The sequence below is a fragment of the Papaver somniferum genome, chromosome 1, assembly GCF_003573695.1.
Source record: "Papaver somniferum cultivar HN1 chromosome 1, ASM357369v1, whole genome shotgun sequence".
In the NCBI taxonomy this organism is placed as follows: domain Eukaryota; kingdom Viridiplantae; phylum Streptophyta; class Magnoliopsida; order Ranunculales; family Papaveraceae; genus Papaver; species Papaver somniferum.
This window is the reverse complement of record NC_039358.1, coordinates 68,439,569-68,457,494: the sequence shown is the minus strand read 5'-3', so window position 1 is coordinate 68,457,494 and position 17,926 is coordinate 68,439,569. Positions and strand designations below refer to the sequence as shown.

General features: G+C 37.6%; 4 protein-coding genes across 8 annotated transcripts; 2 read left to right on the top strand and 2 right to left on the bottom strand.

Moving 5' to 3' along the window:
- Positions 1-1,051: 1,051 nt before the first annotated feature.
- Positions 1,052-6,810, top strand: LOC113290084 (transcription factor E2FA-like). Of its 3 annotated transcripts, XM_026539620.1 has the most exons (14): positions 1,052-1,499; positions 2,059-2,327; positions 2,431-2,487; positions 2,595-2,680; positions 2,929-3,017; positions 3,099-3,153; positions 3,863-3,915; positions 4,006-4,056; positions 4,138-4,186; positions 4,289-4,354; positions 4,434-4,858; positions 5,725-5,951; positions 6,055-6,112; positions 6,202-6,810. In XM_026539620.1, the coding sequence occupies exons 2-11, from the start codon at positions 2,081-2,083 to the stop codon at positions 4,530-4,532; spliced, it is 852 nt and encodes a 283-aa protein (XP_026395405.1). In that variant the 5' UTR covers positions 1,052-1,499; positions 2,059-2,080; the 3' UTR covers positions 4,533-4,858; positions 5,725-5,951; positions 6,055-6,112; positions 6,202-6,810. The 3 variants fall into 3 exon arrangements, with proteins under 3 accessions (XP_026395405.1, XP_026395413.1, XP_026395397.1); XM_026539628.1 differs by having other exon boundaries at positions 2,059-2,294; positions 4,434-5,951; XM_026539612.1 differs by having other exon boundaries at positions 4,434-5,951.
- Positions 6,811-7,176: 366 nt separating this feature from the next.
- Positions 7,177-8,570, top strand: LOC113290076. The gene has a single exon (XM_026539604.1). The coding sequence runs from the start codon at positions 7,271-7,273 to the stop codon at positions 7,781-7,783; it is 513 nt and encodes a 170-aa protein (XP_026395389.1). The 5' UTR covers positions 7,177-7,270; the 3' UTR covers positions 7,784-8,570.
- Positions 7,798-11,608, bottom strand: LOC113290070 (putative HVA22-like protein g). Of its 2 annotated transcripts, XM_026539594.1 has the most exons (8): positions 11,513-11,597; positions 11,331-11,419; positions 10,606-10,704; positions 10,417-10,515; positions 10,274-10,330; positions 10,116-10,179; positions 9,802-10,011; positions 7,798-8,416 (listed from the first exon to the last, which is right to left on the bottom strand). In XM_026539594.1, exons 3-8 carry the CDS (start codon positions 10,635-10,637, stop codon positions 7,961-7,963), a joined length of 918 nt encoding a protein of 305 aa, XP_026395379.1. In that variant the 5' UTR covers positions 10,638-10,704; positions 11,331-11,419; positions 11,513-11,597; the 3' UTR covers positions 7,798-7,960. The 2 variants fall into 2 exon arrangements, with proteins under 2 accessions (XP_026395379.1, XP_026395368.1); XM_026539583.1 differs by having other exon boundaries at positions 11,331-11,608.
- Positions 11,609-12,782: 1,174 nt separating this feature from the next.
- Positions 12,783-16,111, bottom strand: LOC113290064 (uncharacterized RNA-binding protein C17H9.04c-like). 2 transcript variants are annotated; one of them, XM_026539567.1, is made up of 7 exons: positions 15,793-16,111; positions 14,880-15,277; positions 14,655-14,733; positions 14,047-14,132; positions 13,788-13,954; positions 13,422-13,502; positions 12,783-13,121 (listed from the first exon to the last, which is right to left on the bottom strand). In XM_026539567.1, exons 1-7 carry the CDS (start codon positions 15,959-15,961, stop codon positions 13,073-13,075), a joined length of 1,029 nt encoding a protein of 342 aa, XP_026395352.1. In that variant the 5' UTR covers positions 15,962-16,111; the 3' UTR covers positions 12,783-13,072. The 2 variants fall into 2 exon arrangements, with proteins under 2 accessions (XP_026395352.1, XP_026395361.1); XM_026539576.1 differs by having other exon boundaries at positions 13,788-13,915.
- Positions 16,112-17,926: the final 1,815 nt, after the last annotated feature.

Genomic DNA, 17,926 nt, shown 5'->3' with positions numbered 1-17,926 from the left:
CTATGTAGTTTTCTATATACACACTTGAGATTTTGAGCTGAGTTTATCTCTCTTACATATTTCTTGAAATATGTGTTGACAAGCAATATAAAGATGAACCATTCAGCGAAAAGGTGTTTTTCTTGGCGCTGAATCATTCAGCGAAAATCTCTAGCATACTAGTTCACATGCTAGCAACTGGTAGGAGAGAGAACTAGTGTTCACTTTTTTGCCACACTTTTTTTTTTGAATTGCAACACTTAAGTGCTAATCTAGCACCTCCAATCTATCCCATAAGACTTAGCTAAGGCTAACCCCCATGGTCTTCTAATCTAGCAACTAGATTAGCCATCCACGTCAGCTAGGGTAATCCCCTAAGTCCTATGGTATTGCTAATCTAGCAGCTAGATTAGCAGTCCACGTCATCTGGGATCACTGTCCAGTGTTGTTTGGTTCAACGTTTTAAATTTCAGCCGTCAGATCAAATTTTGTGATTTTTGTGATCCGTGTGATTTTTGTGAGCTATGAACCATTCAGCATTGAGACCACTTTTTGAACGCTGAATCATTCAGCGCTTTAAGTTTCAACCATCAGATCAAATTTTATGATTTTTGTGATCCGTGTGATATTTGTGATTTTTGTGAGCGCTGAACCATTCAGCGTTGGGACCACTTTTTGAGCCCTGAATCATTCAGCGTTTCAATCTCGCTGCTAGTTGAACTGAGAGCACTTTCCAGGAGAGACAAGTAGACAGAAGTAGTGTTAACTTTTTTCCTACACTTTTTTCTTGATTTACAAAACTTTTGGCCAATCTAGCAGTTCAATCTAGCCGATAGGGGTTAGCCTAAAGTCGGACTCCATTTCTTTTTTTTACAAAATTAAATTGGGCCCATAATTATCCAAAGCCCTAAAAGATCCAAGTGCAGTAGACTAGTAGGAGTGGGTGGCCTTGAATCAAAATTAGAACAGTGTTGGGCAAGTGATTTGTGATGTTTAATAGAGAGAGGGTCTCAAAAGGCGGGGGTGTTTAAGGATTCGATTCCCGCTGTTAAGTTAAAAAGGAGGAAAAGAAAAGAAAACGTGTACTTCCTCCATTCTCACTTCCGAGGGGTTTTTGTAGCTGCTCATCTCCGTCTAACTTCCGTCATAAAACAATTCTCTCCGTCTCTCTAAAATCATCTGTTCATCTTCTGAGTCTTCCTTTAATTCTGATGTCGGTATCAGAAAAGAGATCTTCAAATCCAATTTCGTCAAATCCCCAATTCCAATTGAGTTCTCGAAATCCACAATCTACTTCTTCATCTTCTTCTGGTTTTATTAATGGTGGTTCCTCTTTAAACCACCGTCAATACCCTTTCTCTCCTTCATCTACTGCTTCTACTACTGTTACTCCTAAACCCTCTTCCGCTTTTTCTCTCTCTTCTTTGTCTTCTTCTCTTGTTGGATGTAATCGTACAGCTGTTGCTGCTGCTGGAGGTGGTGGTGGCGGCAAGTTAGAAACATTCTACAGAGACGCTACTGTCAGTTTACTTACCCTATCCTCGCTTCTTTTGGGTTTAATTTTGTTGGAATTTTGTTTTTCTACTGATTTTTCATAATGGGTTTTAGTTGAATTCTTCATTGTGGCTGTATGGGTTTCGATTGTTGGTTTCCGATCAGCTCATTAATTATGTGTTAGGGTTACAATTTGATCAGGGAGCTGTTTCTGTTAGTTCGATTTGTTGATTTTGATTTTAGGTTTTTCATTATTTTTAGATTGTAGTTAAAATGATATAGGGGTTGTGATCCCTAATAGACAAACATTGGTAATCGCTACAGTCATGTTTGGGGTGGATTAGATTCTTTCTGTAGTTCATATATTACGCCTATCTCAGACTTGTCTTCTATGTCTACTAGATGAGCTATTACATTTCCTTCATTTCTATTTGATAAGGGTTTTGCGTGAATGCTGCTTATTCAAAATTATTTGAACAAATTGATCTGGATTTGTAATTAATAGCAAGCTGCTTGTGAACTACAGTATTGCAGTCACTTCTTTATCGGTCTTTGATCAAATACTCATCCATTTATGTTATGCAGGGAAAAGCGATAGTTGAGAAAGATGGCCCGTGCTCAGGCTGGAGAATGGGTCACTAACAAAGAACAATTAGAGGCTATTAGTAGCCAGGGTACATCTATGTCAGGCGTAGGTTGCAAGCGTTACCAGACTGGTGAACGGGTAAATGGCCAGGGATATACAGACGCAGCTAACAGTCCTCTTCCTTCAGCCTCAGCCGGTACCAAGCGTTATGGCAGAGCGAATACGAAAAATACAAGTTCCGGTCCTCAAACGTCTCAATCAACTGATGGTTATTTTTTCTATGCAACTCATTATAAATTTTATAACATATTTAAGTTCGTAAAAGGTAAAATAAATGTAAAACTGATTGATGTCCTATTTTCTGGTTGCAGACTTTGCAGCTAATTTACTAACACCAACTGGTAGCTGTCGATACGATAGTTCTTTAGGTAAGTAAACCTGAGGAAGGACTTGTTGGTTTGTATGATAAGCTTATCTGGTGTGTTAGGATCTACAATCAAGAGTAACTGATGAAAGAAGTATCGTGTGATGACAGGTTTGCTAACAAAGAAATTCATAAGCTTGATCCTGGAGGCTAAGGATGGCATTCTTGATCTGAACAAAACTGCAGATATTCTAAAGGTAAATATCTCCTTCTGTCAGAAAATAAAAATGAAGTGCATGAAAATAGAAATGAAAAAAAAGGAGAAGCAAAAGCGAGTTTCCACTTTCACAAAAAACTGCCCAGGATGTGAAATATGAACTTTTCTGCAAAACGATTGAATCATTCGTCCAGAAATCCAAAAGAGACTTGATATTATCATACGATTACAATGTTTGTGCCGTCTTGTAACAAATAGCTAATTGCACGTCTCTCTCACTATCGACAGGTACAAAAGAGGAGAATATATGATATTACTAATGTTCTTGAAGGAATAGGATTAGTAGAGAAAACATCAAAGAACAATATAAGATGGAAGTAAGAATTTTAATCCTTATATTTGTATTTTCATGTTATCATTTATTAAAATTATTACCACTCACTGAGTGTTCAAAACAGGGGGCTTGGGATGCAAATGCCAATGGATCTGGATGACGAAGTTACTAAACTAAAGGTAATTGATGAAAAATGGTGTTACCTAGTTCTCTTGCTTAACATGCGTGGTTTGTTCATTTGGCAGTTGTTTCAATGTGAAACTAGTTTATATGTGCTATATTTTTGCCGATTTTACCTGTTTTGTAGTTTGACCAAGCAAGGATTATCTAGCACTATCGATTTTTTGCGGTGTTTATGGTCCTTGTACAAATGACCTTGGACATCTATGTCATCGAATCAGGTTTCATTGTAGGGAAGAATCTTTCCGTGCTTACAGTATCATGCAGTAATCGTCTCAACATAACATGTTGGATTCATCGTCGGGTCTTCATGAATCTGAAGTTTGTGTTTGCACATAACTAAGCCAATTTTCTTTACCACCTTCTCTTGACTAAAGAGTGATTTTAGGTTCAGAGTTGTAGAACAAATTTGTGCTGTCAGAGGGAAAAAAGGCCTAATGGACTTGTATTTAGTACATTACTCCGAAAGTCAGCTAAATCACTTCTAGCTTATTATTAGAGCGGGTGAGACGGTTTTAACTAGTTAACAAAACTGGATTGTAGCTTAAGAAGTTAAGACAGTCGCACCTTCAAGAAGAAAAATATTTTGTTTTATGTTTGTCTTTTCCTTTTGCGATAGAAACTTCTAAATTGCCATTTATATTGTTGGTGAACCAGAATAAAAAAGGTTATACTGACTGATAATGTATCCATTAATTTGTTTGACAGGCTGACATAGAAAGTGAATATGATGAAGAACGCAGGCTTGACACAAAGATAAGGTTTGGTTTCTTGATTCCTTTAAAAAAAAGGATTCCATATCTACAACTCATCCTTGAAGGGTTTCTCCTAATATAATGGTACTTGTTCAGAGCAAAACAAGAGAGGCTGAGGAGCTTGGGTGCTGATGAGAACTGTCAAAGGTACATCACTTTTTCTTTCTATTCCTGGTCTTCATTCCCAGTCTTAAACTGTCGACCGACTAATTTATTGTGCATTTTTAGGTTTCTCTTCTTAACCGAAGAAGATATCATGAGCATCCCAAACTATCAGGTGATGTATGCTGTGAAATACCATCTTTGCTTTGGGCCCTTTATTTATGCTCTTTTTTCTTTTTCATTCTATATATTCATGCTTATTTTACTTTTGGTTCAGAATAACACACTTATCGCAATAAAAGCTCCTCAAGCAAGCTCTCTTGAAGTCCCAGATCCTGACGAGGTGAGTTTACAGGATGCATAATTATGTGAGGCTTCCTGAAATATGTGAGTGGTATCTGATTGAGAATTGTTATGATCAGGTGGTCGATTATCCACAGAAGCACTTCCGGATGATAGTTAGAAGCACAACAGGACCCATCGATGTGTACTTAGTGAGCAACTGCAGTGGGCGAGTATAACCAAATTTAAAGTAAAAAACCCAGATACAGTGGAACGGAGTATCGACTAAATCCAGACCATCGATTAAATCCCAGAGTATATTTGGTCCGGGACCAAGACCAAACCCAAATATAATCGAGCGTTGATATAATCTCCGTTTCTCAACGGGCGTTGATATAATCTCCGTTTCTCAACGGGCGCTTGTATAGAGTTCGTCCCACGACTAGGCGGCCATATAAACTACGCCCCAACGAAACGTTGATAAACTGTACTCCCGATGGAGCGTTTGCTGAGTTGTTCGCCTGGAATCAGGCGTTGATATACCAACCGCCCCATTCAAACGGAGGTAAAGTTTACGCTCAACAACATGCGTTGATATAGTATACGCCCCGCAACAGACGGAGATAAAGTGTAGGCCTGGCGTCAAGCGGAGATATAGTAAACGCCCAAATCAGGCGCTGGTTAAAGCTTCCGCTCGTTAATCAAAACATTTTAGCATGACCATTGCATCAAAAATGGCATGCAAATATTAGGAAAGCCAACTAACAACCCTCACACACAAAATGTACCTTACACATAAATCACCAACAACTACTACCACACACACAAGAAAAGTAAGTTGCCTGGAAGTTGTCACTGAAAATCTCAAATCCATATAATTTGCCTCATAATTCGATCAAGTCCAAGTCCTTTTGTATTGACTTTAGCCATAACAGTAAATCAATGAGCTCTAAGTCAATTAACCCAAGTCCAACCATCATTTAGGCGTTGATTATACATCCTCCCGGCTTCGGGCGGATTCTTTACGTGCGTTCCATGGGGCGTTGATTTTACATCCGCCTTCCTTCTTGCGGTGACTTTATGCACGCCCCATGGTGCGTTGATATATACCAACGCCCGTTCGTCGAGCGTAAACTTTAATTACGTCCCACATTGGACGTAAACTTTACCAACGCCCCACACCGGTATCTTTATCAACACCTGAATGGGGTGCACTTTATACCACCGCTCCATAACGAAACGTTGATTATAACCCCGCCCGATTAAATATAGTCGTCGCCCACTACGTCACACCACGGACTAAACTAAAGTTTAGTCGCCAATTTTACTCTTTAGTCTTTGATTTTAGTCGCACCACTGTGGATGCTCTGAGGAAAATTATTTTCAGATAGTGTTCTTGCCAGTTTATTACATTCTTCCAACTTGTTTCAGCAAATACCAAGGGGGACCAGAGGATATTATTGTTAAGCGAGGTGGGCAAATACAATATGGTGACAAGTGACTTTAGAAGGGAAGGCACATGCTCGAGACAAGTACAAGATACTGGTTGGTTATCCAATGCACAACAGGATCGAGAAAATCAAAATGTTTCCTGCGACTCACTAGGCTCCGTGAACTCTGCCACTGGCATTCAGAAAATTGTTCCATCAGATGCTAATGTAAGCGATGAGCATATGAGGATATAATTGAAAGCTTAGAAGTTCCCACCCCTTGTTGTAGTTTTCTTTTCTTTTTTAGTGATCCTCTTCCCTTCTTTCGCAGATTGACGATGATTATTGGTTCTGGTCAGATCTTGAAGTGAGCATTACAGATTTGTGGGGTAAGAGTTTATCACCTTCACATATTGAGTTTGAAATCTTGTTTGTTTTGACAATTGTGACTTATCTGTTGCTTGCCATTGTTCTAAAGCAACCGAGGATTGGGCTGAAGTAGATGAATTACTTAAAGACGATGACGAGTTACCAGAGAGTACTAGTAATGCAACATCAGCCCAACATGTTCCTCAAGTACCAATACCATCATCAGGTGTTGTGGTGAATGGACTTTGTATGCAGAAGACTCAAGAAAGGAAAGCTAAGTTTGTAAAGCTACTGGTGGGTCTAAATTTTCTTGTATTATTAACATTGATCCATCTAATGAGAAGAAGTTGGAGAAGCATTTAGGGTTCTGTTTCTCCATACTAAGGAATCATGGATACACAGTTGTTACCGGCATGGGCTTATGCTGTCAACCAAGTTAGATCTCCATCGAGTTTGTTCAACTGATGAGTGATCAGATTTTCCAGTTAAGAGACATACAGAATGGTGTTTCTTTAATATTGGGGCAGCACCTGACCATCCCAGAATTTACATCCGATACATTGAGTAAATCGGCGAGTTCATTTTCCCACATAGCCGGAACTCACAGGCGCTTCAAGGATTTCAAGGGATTCTTTGGAGTTATTATTATTAATTTTTTCAAATTATAATTTCTTCAAATGCGTAAATATAGTACATTTAAATTTTGATTGATATGAAAGAGAAACATGGAACATTTCGGATATCAGTTTCATTTCATTTCTACAAAATACTAGTAACATTCTTCAACACAACATACATCGAGGGAATTTTCAACTCATTTAAAGGTATACGAAGCCGGCCTATTCCTTGCAGCACCCGGATATCTATCTCTCCCCTATTCCAGGTGTGCACTCTTCGATAGGACCACCTGACCTGTTGTCCAAAATGTGTAGCCCAACTGGTGTGATTGGTTAAGACTAATCATGGAGGTGTAAGCAGAGTGTAATGAGATTTGGTATTCGTATCTCTAAGTTGCAATCAGGTTCTTGTGCACATGAGCTTCGAAATATCAGAAACAAACAAAATGAATACTTTTCACTATAAAGAAGATAATAAAAAGGATAATACTGAGAACCACACCCTATTTTGCTCTGCTGAAAAGAAGAAAAGAGGAAAGGAAATCTACAAGGTCGAAGAGAATGGAAGCTAACGCTCTCGGCTGTTCTCTCATATCCTCAAACCCATCAAGGTTCTTCCACAACCCTGTTAGCTACAGATTATCTCCGCAACCTCACCGGAATCGTCGTCATCAATCTCTAAGAATCAAAGCTGGTCCTAGTGGCAGCAATGACAGTGTGAACGATGGCGACATTCCACCACCACCAACATCACCAATCACACCGCCAGACACAGTTGAGATTAGGTTCCGGCGAGGATCAAGAAAAAGATCTAAACAGGAGAAACTGGATCCTACTGGTGAAAGACCCAAGCCTCCTAAAAAAGAATGGGAAGCCATGACCTATACAGAGAAGGCAATTGAGCTGTACATGGGAGAGAAGGGGCTTCTTTTCTGGTTAAACAAGTTTGCATACGCCTCCATCTATATAATCATAGGTGCATGGATTCTGTTCCGCTTCGTTGGTCCTTCACTCGGGTTTTATCAACTAGATGCTCCTTCTTTGACACCAAGTGATATTCTGCTCAAACCATAAAACCAGCCAAGGAATTGAAGGAATAAAGGAAATGAAATTTACATCACCAACATCAACTTGTTACCAATCTTATCCATTTATCTTGTTTCTCGTCTCTACTTCTCTAAATTACATTTTGGTTCTACAACTAACGATTAGACATAAAAGCAAACTGGTGTAGGCGAGGAACAAAATTAATTAACGGTCTCCAGATCGGGTTTTCCTCAACCTGCCGCGTGTCATCCGAATAGCTTCATTCATGACTGTATCTTGCTGTGGTTGGTTTGCATTTTCATTTGCTGCAGCTGGAACTGGTTCTTTCTTACTTATTTCTGCTTCAACATTCGAAGGTTTACTAATACTGGAAGGAAGAGCAGTCTCACTAGCAAGTAGCGCAGCAACTGTTGTTTGTGCACTGACTGCTGCTGCTACAACTGCTGCAGTTACTGAGGGTGCTAGAGGTTTTGGATGAGAAACAACTGTCTCTTGAGCTGGCTCCTGTTGCTCTTCAGTTGTGCCTGTACTAGCAGTGCGTGTTGGCTGTTGAGTCGTACCTGTGCTGGAAGTACGAGACGGCGGTTGTGCAGTAGGGGGAGCTGCTGGACGAGGTCTGACATTAGCAGGAGGTTGGCGAGCCTCTACACCCTGCTGTTGCTGCATAAGGAATTTTAGTTGGTCACAAAGTCACTTTATATTGTAATAGCATTTTCCACGGTAATTTGGTTTTTAAAGAGTGCAATAAAATCAGATAAAGGTCACAGTAATCGGTTTCATTGAGTTGCAATACGAAAATTATACTGCGTTTCTACTTCTACTACTCTTATCACCTTGTCACATAGTCGTACAGAGATTTAGAGGCAGGAAGCTTCCTAAGTGGCAAATATACATCAAATGTCAGTTCCCCCAGCCAACATAACAAGTCTATATAGGTGGATAATGGATATCTAGTTTGTTTATCGATCTGTGTTCAGAGCATGATGACCAAGGTCCGACATTAGCAGGAGGTTGGCGAGCCTCTACACCTTGCTGTTGCTGCATAAGGAGTTTTAGTTGGTCACTAAGTCATTTTAAAAAGTACTGGCATTTTCCTCTGTAATTTGGTTTCTGAAGAGTGGCAATGAGATCAAATACAAGTCACGGTTATGTTGAGTTGCAATACGACAATAACAATGTGATTCGAATTCCTATCACCCTGTCACCTAGATGTTTAGAGATTTAGAGGCAGGATAGGATCCTTCCTAAATGGCAACTTCCCGCAGCCAACATATATGTATGTGTATAGGTGGAAATCTAATTCATAATTATGTTATCAATCTTATCTTCAGAGCACGATTTACAGCTAAACATAAAACAAACTCACTCAAGATTCTGAAATCACCATGTTACAGCTATTGTCTAAGTAAGCCCAAATCATAAACTTGTGTAGTCTAAAACTGGAAATGACAAATGGTAAAACCTCGTGGAATCGAATTCAACTTCTGTCAAATTAATAAACCCTCTCACAGACTCCTTCAATACATCATGAATATTGTTCTGTGGTGCCAATTTTCGGTGTTGTGGAAGTTTAGTTCAATCAGTAGATATTCACACCCTGAATATATAGCCGAATTTATGAATGCTTCAATGTTGACTCAAAATTCAAGTGCAACATTGATATATGTTATGGTGATAATTTCAGGGGTCTAGTAGTTTGGAATTCTCGAACTTTTATGCAAATAATTGTGAATAAGGCACAAACAGCCACTTAACGGATTAATGTGTTGTATTATATTGACGAGCTTTCAACTCAGGGGCAGCATACAAGCTGGTATATTAGTGTGTGTGTTTTTTTAAATATAAATAAGCATTACCCTCTCTATTTTACACTCCTAAGCTCAAGTTAATCATACATCTAACATTTTGAGTACGCTATACGCATCTTCAAAAGCTTCGCTCAAGATAGTTAAAGAATAAAGGCAGGAAAATAGAGTGCTAAACGGAGCATGGTCAACTGAAAATTAGGTCATGCGATAAGCCTACATATCCTTATCAGTTGATACCTGAGATGGACGAGGTCTAGAGGTTGACTGTGAAGCTACGTACTGCAAAATCTCAAAAACCCTCGTCTGACCATAGGTTGCAGCCCTTTGCCAATAAAGAATTGCCATGTCTCCAGCCCTAGTTTTTAGCTCCAATAGGTTACGATCAATTTCTGGTTCATGCTTTGTGATGTATGGGCGGAAAAAAGAATCATAGACGTATGTTGTTCCCTAACAAGAACAAATGATAACAATTAGTAATCTTAATGTTTTATAACTGAGAAATACAGCCAAACAATAGAATATAACCAGTTGAAGCGGATTTGAACACAGACCATTGTTTTAGGATACCACAAGTATATGAAGAAGGCCAGCTTGGCTTCGCTGTACATTGGCACCCTTCAACAAAACAGAAGATATGAAATCAGTGGATAAATAGGGTTGACATGTAACAGCAAAAAAGAGAAACTAAATTTCAAGTTCAGTTCCTTACCATGAAACAAAAGTGTCTCCTACCCTTTCAAAAACAGTAAGCATTGCAACTAAAATCCTGCAGTATCAGACACACCACATCAAAATTACAATTATACTTGAAACAATTACAAAAAACAACATTGAGGAGGTAACGAAGAGTACCAGTATTGGCACCAAAATCGGAGTTGCTCAATCTCCGGTTTGTTCTTTTCTACAGTTTTAAAGCACTCATAAGCTGGATATGCATATCCGAAAACCATTCTGCAATAAAAAAAGGCAAATAATTGCTCAATTAATTACTCAAAAGTATTTAACCTATCCACGGTGCAAAAGATAATGTTTGAAACGTACACGAGCCCTCTGGTAAGAAATGATCCTATCATTTTGAATTCTTTACATGAAACAGCACAGAGCAACCAATACTTCTCAAAATCCTAAAAGCGAAAGAACCTGAAACCACAGGACAAAATTACAGTAAGTATCAAATGCATCAATATGTTCCGTTCCAACAAAATATGAACATAAATTTTTTCCACTCACAATGGACTAATTCAGTTTACTAAAACAATTCAGAAAAAGGAAATACATCAAAATTAGGGCAAACTGTGAATTGAAAACGAAAACTTATTTGTTTTTGTTTTTTTATTCAAGTAGAATGTATATTACAATAAGAACAACACCACTGAGTTGAGCATTACCGAATCAATTGAAGTTTAAATATTAGGTTAACAATCAAACAACAAAAGTATCACCGAACGGAGTTATAAACAATCAAACAACAAGAGTATGACTGAACTGAACCTATTCAAATAAGTATCCTTCTAGAATTAGGGCAAAAATCATGATCAATCAAATCCAACACACAATTCATACGAATCATTGAAAAAAAAGTTCAACAACAGTACTTGATCAGTAAGATCCATCTATACTAACACAAAACCTCACACATTCAAAAATCGAACCAGAAATTTAACTTCAATTACTGAAAACTAGAATCATACACTCAAAATCAAAATTAAAAGATTAATAAGTGAACAATACAAAAAGAAGATAGACTGGAAATAAAGTAATAATACCTTTTTTGATGATTATGATTCTTTTCTTATCCACAAATGATGAAACAAGAATCAAAAGAATAAAACCAAATTCCGCGAATTTTCCAATTCTAAACAAGCAAACAAAAATCTCTAATAAACGTTCAAATAGAATCCGATTGATTTATATAGAGTGTTTAATCTCAAGAGTCGCGATTATTCACCCAAGCGTCGCGGCCGAAACGCTGCGTCGAGACCAGAGAAGGCAGAGACGCAGAGACGAGAGAGAAAGTTGAGTGAGATATCGTTTTGAATTTTGTTCTTTTTTTTTTTTTTTTGAAAGAATTTTGTTATCTTTCAAGCCTCTTCATAGTTCCTCCTCCGTAAGACTGACACTAGTAAACGCCGTCAATACCAAACACGTGCTTAGACACGTGTGAGGGGATTTCTGTCAGAATACTATATTCAAGTTTATCCAACGGCTGTCGTTTTACTTGCAGCATTTTGACTCGTAATGAATACGCTTTTTGTACACCGACGCTTAAACTAGGTCAACAAAACCCACCATTCCTACCGACGTACGACTCACGTTGAATCGATTTATTGTGGGTGTGTATAACCTCCTAATGTTTTATATTTTTTTTCAAAACTTCATTTTAACCGTTGGAGATGAAGAGAGTATGGTAGGACACCAGGACCTAAGGAAAAGTACGGAATTCTTGATCGTTGCATCATTTACTGACCGTTGATCTAGATGTTGGTAATAACTGTACAATTGGTCGAATGATGTTGGAGGTGGGACATGATATGCACATGGATATTGGTGTGCTGTAAATCAATCTATCCTACAATTTTCACAATTTTTCTCATTTTACTCAACTTTAAGATGAAGGACAAATGAATAGAAATCAAAAGCAGTTGGAAAAACTTTTAGGGGAAAAAAGAAAAAGAAGGTAATAATGTGATTCAATTACAAGGCTCATAATTGGCAGTTTTACATCTACATGGTTTAGCTGAATGGAGCACCTGTCTTATCTTGTGTATTTTTTGCAAAACAGTTTGTAAGTGGCATGTCAGAATTTTAGGTGGAGTTGATCAAAACACATGAAATTAGGTGGTGGTGGTATGTTTCTACCTGAGTTACACTTACACCTCACCTAAGTGAAAATCTATCCTGGACTATATTTCTGTTATAGGGAAATGTTTAGCTTCACTCTTACTTTTGGAATGTGTCACCTTCTATCAAGTCCCACCTTTGCTTTAAGCAAAGCCTATCCTCCCCTTACAACAATACTGTAAAGTTAGAAAAAGATGAAAATTGATGCTTGCTGTTCTTTTGGTCCATGTTAAAAAGAAAAGTACACTATATCTGCTATTCAACAGAAGATATACATTAGTGCTAAGCCAGAAATAAGTGTGCACTCTGCATTTTAGACTCAAGTTTAACTATACTTTCAAATACCATGCTTTTAGTTCCTTCTCATTTGGGACGAATTCAGAATAAGCCTCTCATAATCGGGCTTTACCTTGTAGAAAACTTATCACTGTGCTAACAGAATATTAATCAATTGTTTGAATACAATGAAATGGATCTCTGCACGCTTAACTGAATCGCCTATGAATTACAGAATCTGTATGTGAAGTACAACGAAGTGTGAAAGAAAAAGGCATGCCATAAAACTCTAAAATGAAATAGAAAACCTAGAATAAGCTCATCCAAAAGAAACTCTATACTCAAACCTGTATAACAACAACAATTCTCTGGCCTTTTAAAACATCAACAGCTACGCAACATTTATAGACTGGTTCAGCACATCTCTTTCATATTTACACCTGCAAAATTGAAGTTTTGATGATCAGCGGCAGCAGGATAACAACTAACAAGAAAGAAACCATAAAAGAAGTATTAACAATAGCTGTGAAAATTGTTAGGATCCTTCTACGTATGTAATAAACCATAGAGCTTTCCATGTCTATGAGAATCCAGACTAATTTAGTCAAAACCATTTAAACATTCCGAGAAAATGCTTGCAGCTCTATACTAACCTTACTTGGCGCAGTGGCCTGAAAGTATAAGAAGGAACGCACTAATGCATCCACACATATCAGGAGGAAGAAAATAATGTTACTAACCTATTGCAACGTGATCTGGATGCATAATTGTGGTTGCTGCAATTCGTGCACATCCAATCTCCATCACGCCACTGTTTTTCCCTGTTAAAATATCACATTCACATTAGTATATATTTTTCCTTAGCTCTTAAATTAAAATATCAAAAGTATTAGTCAAACCATTGCACTTGAACTTACAAGATGCAGTGATAAACACTATTATAAAATGAAAAATGAGCTTCTTAATCAACCAGGCCAGTATAAAGAACATGAATTCATGAAAGATAGATCATCAGAATTATACTTGTTAAACGATCACTTATTTGCGCTCGACTTCAAATTTTATCGCCAGGGAACTGTCGAAGAAAAGAGGAAGCACATTCTTACCCTTTTCCTAAAAGTGTAGGCGCTATTGGAAGCTGCATTGGCAATTGTATGCCTGACACCATTGCCATACTTTCGCTTTGATAAGGGAGATAACCCCCACGTTGTTGCTGATTGCCAGACTGCCCCATCTGATTAAATCCACGGAATGATTGCTGTTGATTGCTTGTCTTGTATTTTCATGACATAATGTTCAAGGAATATAGTCAAAACTAAATCGTTTGTATGGTCTCAAAAAGAAATTTTCTCTCAAGAGTCCTACCAGATGGTTCATGTATCCTGCGTTTAGCCTCTTATTATCCCAGTCATTAACAAATTCCTCTGGAGCCAATCTTTTCGTTCCATGAGCTTGAAAAAGGTGAAAACAAGACAATATCAGTTTCCCAAGACTCCCACATGCAACAAAAACATCACTAATTATCCACCAGCAAACCAAGTGTGCAAACATGGCAACCATTATCAGCTACAACAAGATCATATTGTTTTCAACAACAAGTAAAGTACACAAGCATCTGCCTTTGATAGATCCTTTCAACCTCAATGAACTTAATGAAATTACAAAATCTTCCTTGCATCTAATTCTTCTGGTTCTATTATTAGGATGCAGAGGCGATTTGCAGATTTTTCATAAACAAACAGTTTCAAAATAGGGGGACAAACATTTCACAGTTTTTAGAAGTGGACCCTTCCCCACCCTGATTCTCCTAATTCATTAGGTAATCTTGATATCAATAAGTACGAGCAGGAAAGCAACACTTACTTTATTAACAAGCAACTATTACCTTTAGCTAAAAAACTGGCATGACACAACTAGCAGCCTAATGTAAATGAACACTTAATCTAATAGCAAGTACATGAAATGCTACTCACTTGGAGAGAAATCTCTATTTGCAGTATTCGCCACAGAGGAGAGTGTACTAGACGGCAAAGAAGCATTGCATTTTTTACACTGCACAAATGGATATATCATGTTCAAAGTTTCAAACATAGTACATACACACACACTCACAAATAATGACTCAAAAGTCATATAACTTGCTCAATAACTAGGAAACAGGTTTCAATTCGTAATATGCTCACACTACAGAAACTTACCTGAGCACGAGAAGAGTAGTTGTGAAAGCCACAGTCGCAAACCCAATCACCACTCCGCCATCCTTTTGGAACCATATGCGGATTTGCAGTGTTTACAAGTGAGAACCCGGCATCACTACTACCAACAAAGGGCCATGCTGATGCTGGTTGAGGTCCATATTTGTCAACACCTCCAAGTAACCAATTAGGATCAAAGGGAAGTGGCTGCTGGAGAGCAGAATTGCCTGTTAGCCCAAAATTCATCTTCAGTGCCAAATCTCCTTGACCCCTAGCAAATTGATGCGCATAATTTGGCAGTGAAGCTCCAGACATTGCAATCTGCGGCATTGCTGCTAGCTCCTTTGATTGACCACATTTTTTGCACTTCTCCCTCGACGCATAATTGTAGTTACTGCAACCTATTGGTCCAATTCCCGCATAAACCCAACCAACGATGCAACCAGCGAGAGAACATGAAACCAAGTATACGCACACCAACCAGAAAGAAAACACACAAAAGCACACACACACTCAACCCAATTGACAAGAATTACCTTCAGGTTCGGCATAAAACAAATGCTAAATGTGAAAAATTATACTATCAGATTATAAGAAAGAAATCATGAAATTCTATAACAAGATGTGAAAAGCTGTATCAAATTATAAGAACTGTACCAACATTTCCATTGAAATTTCCACTTTAACATGTTACCAACAGTTACTTGTACACTATTTCTTACAAGGCATTGGTTACTTCTACAGCTGACTCGAACTCAAGGGCATGATAACAAAATTTTGGTTTTACATAATTTTCCAATTTTATACTAGTATAAATAGGAAACCTAATTCCAAAAACACTGACACAAGTACTCTATTTGCACACAGAGCTATTATGCAGATAATTGAAAATAAAACTATGAGTAAGAAGTTTCACCAGAGCAGATCCAATCTCCAATACGAGGTAACCATTTAGAATCAGCAGGAGTTTTAGTATCAACAAGAAGTCGAGGTTGTTTACAACGATTACAGAACGACCTAAAAGCATAATTCCTGTTTCCACAACCACCACACTCCCAATCTCCTTCTCTTCCTTCTTCTGTCATCCCTCTCCAGTAAGTAAAGTATCAGATGCAGGTTTGGGACTTGGAAGAAGAGCTTTTTTTTCTTTTTCTTTTAGTTTTACTCGTAGGAATCTCAGAAAAGATTCTAATCGTTTTTATGAAAAGTGTTCGAGGAAGATTATCTGAACTGTGTACTTTGGTTGGTGTTCTCATCTGTTCAACTTTATTTGTTCACCAAATTAATCCAACGTCTGTAAGCACTCGTAAAAGAAAAAATGGGTGGCCCCACAAGACCAAAGTCAGCATCCACTCTGTGGGACGGGTTCAACATGATTTTCAGTCGGCCCTAACACTCGAGTAAAATATTCCCATTTTTCTTGATCGGTAAATAATTCGGTGATATCGAGTTCAAAATTCAGGTCCTTGGTATCATCATCCAATAATTTTATCACTAATATAATGACACCAGCAAAATTTTCCTATTTTCAATCACGCTATGATCTTATCTTTATATTTCCTATTAGAATAAATGAAATAGTGTTTTTTGCATTATGGGTGAAAAATATATAAATTAAAGGCTACATTTCCGCTACTTGAGAGAAAAAATTCACTTGGACAACTGATTATTAGCATCCCAAGTATATATTTTGGTTAGTTCAGTATACAAAATAATAAAAAACTATAAAAATGCTTGGAAGGCACAAGATCAGCCGTTCAAGGCAATTTTTCTTCCAATCGGCTGACTTTTTGGCCTCTTAATCTCCACTATGACACATTCCTCTTTCGTACAAAGGAGTGTATGAAAGAGTTTGGGGAAAAGATTATCTCGTCACTACCCACAATCAAAAGAGAAGAGGCCTACTGTTAGAAGATTAACAAGAACTACCGCTATAGAGATTAAGCATTCTGCTAGGAGTTTTCACAGTTGTAAGCGAGATAACTTTGAGGGTATACTCCGCCTCAATTACACCTAGTTAAAAATATGGTAATAGACAAGAGGTGTAACGATTTAATTTGATGTAATTTCAATTTTGATGAGGTCCCAAGAGTTTTCTGCACTTGCAGTTTCCTCGTTGTTAGACCATTGTTCGATTGAACCCACAAATGTTGGTATGTCAAGTTTGGTTGTTATATTTTAGCTCAGAAACTCGAAGATGCTTGATATTAGAATCAACTTCGTTAGATTAGACTAGGTACATTAGAAATGTTGAGACAAACTCGTTTTACTCTGAGGAACCCGAAGACGTATCGGCATCAATGTACGCATCATTCTTCGGTTCGCAGTCAGTAATACAAACTTGACTTGTTTCCATTTTTATCCATATATATATATATATGGAAAATTTCTTGTTTGGTCCTAAGCCCATAAGGTTATTTATAGTAGGGTCCAACCGGATTTTATTCTTATCCTAGGGTCCAAAATTTTTTGAAAACATGGAAATGAGAAATATACCCTACTGGTTAAATATGTGTGAAATAACATACTTCTACCAAATCGAGATTTTATTTATCGGGAGGTCCAAATTTAATTAAAGCATATAAAATACCACAAATTTGGGTACATATCTGCTACATTTGTGTTACAAATTTGAGTACATATCTGCCACACTGCTTACAAATTTGAGTACATATCTGCCACCATGCTTAAAATTTGAGTACATATCTGCTGCACTTTTTACAAATATGAGTACATATCTGCTGTACTACTTACAAATCTGAGTATATATCTGCCGCACTGCTTACATATAGAGTGTGTATCCGTTGGACATATGGAACCTGTAAATGTGATCAGAATATAACAATATTAAAACACATCAACAAAGCTACCATCTATTTCAGTATTTCACATACGTACGCATGGGTCAAACAAAAAAAAAGTGGCAAAACTATAAACAAAACAGAATCGAAAGAAGTTTCTATCAGTACGTCATATACGTACTGCAGATTCATAAACTAAAAACTCAATTGCATGTCAAGAAGTGATGAATCCATGAATATAACCGAATC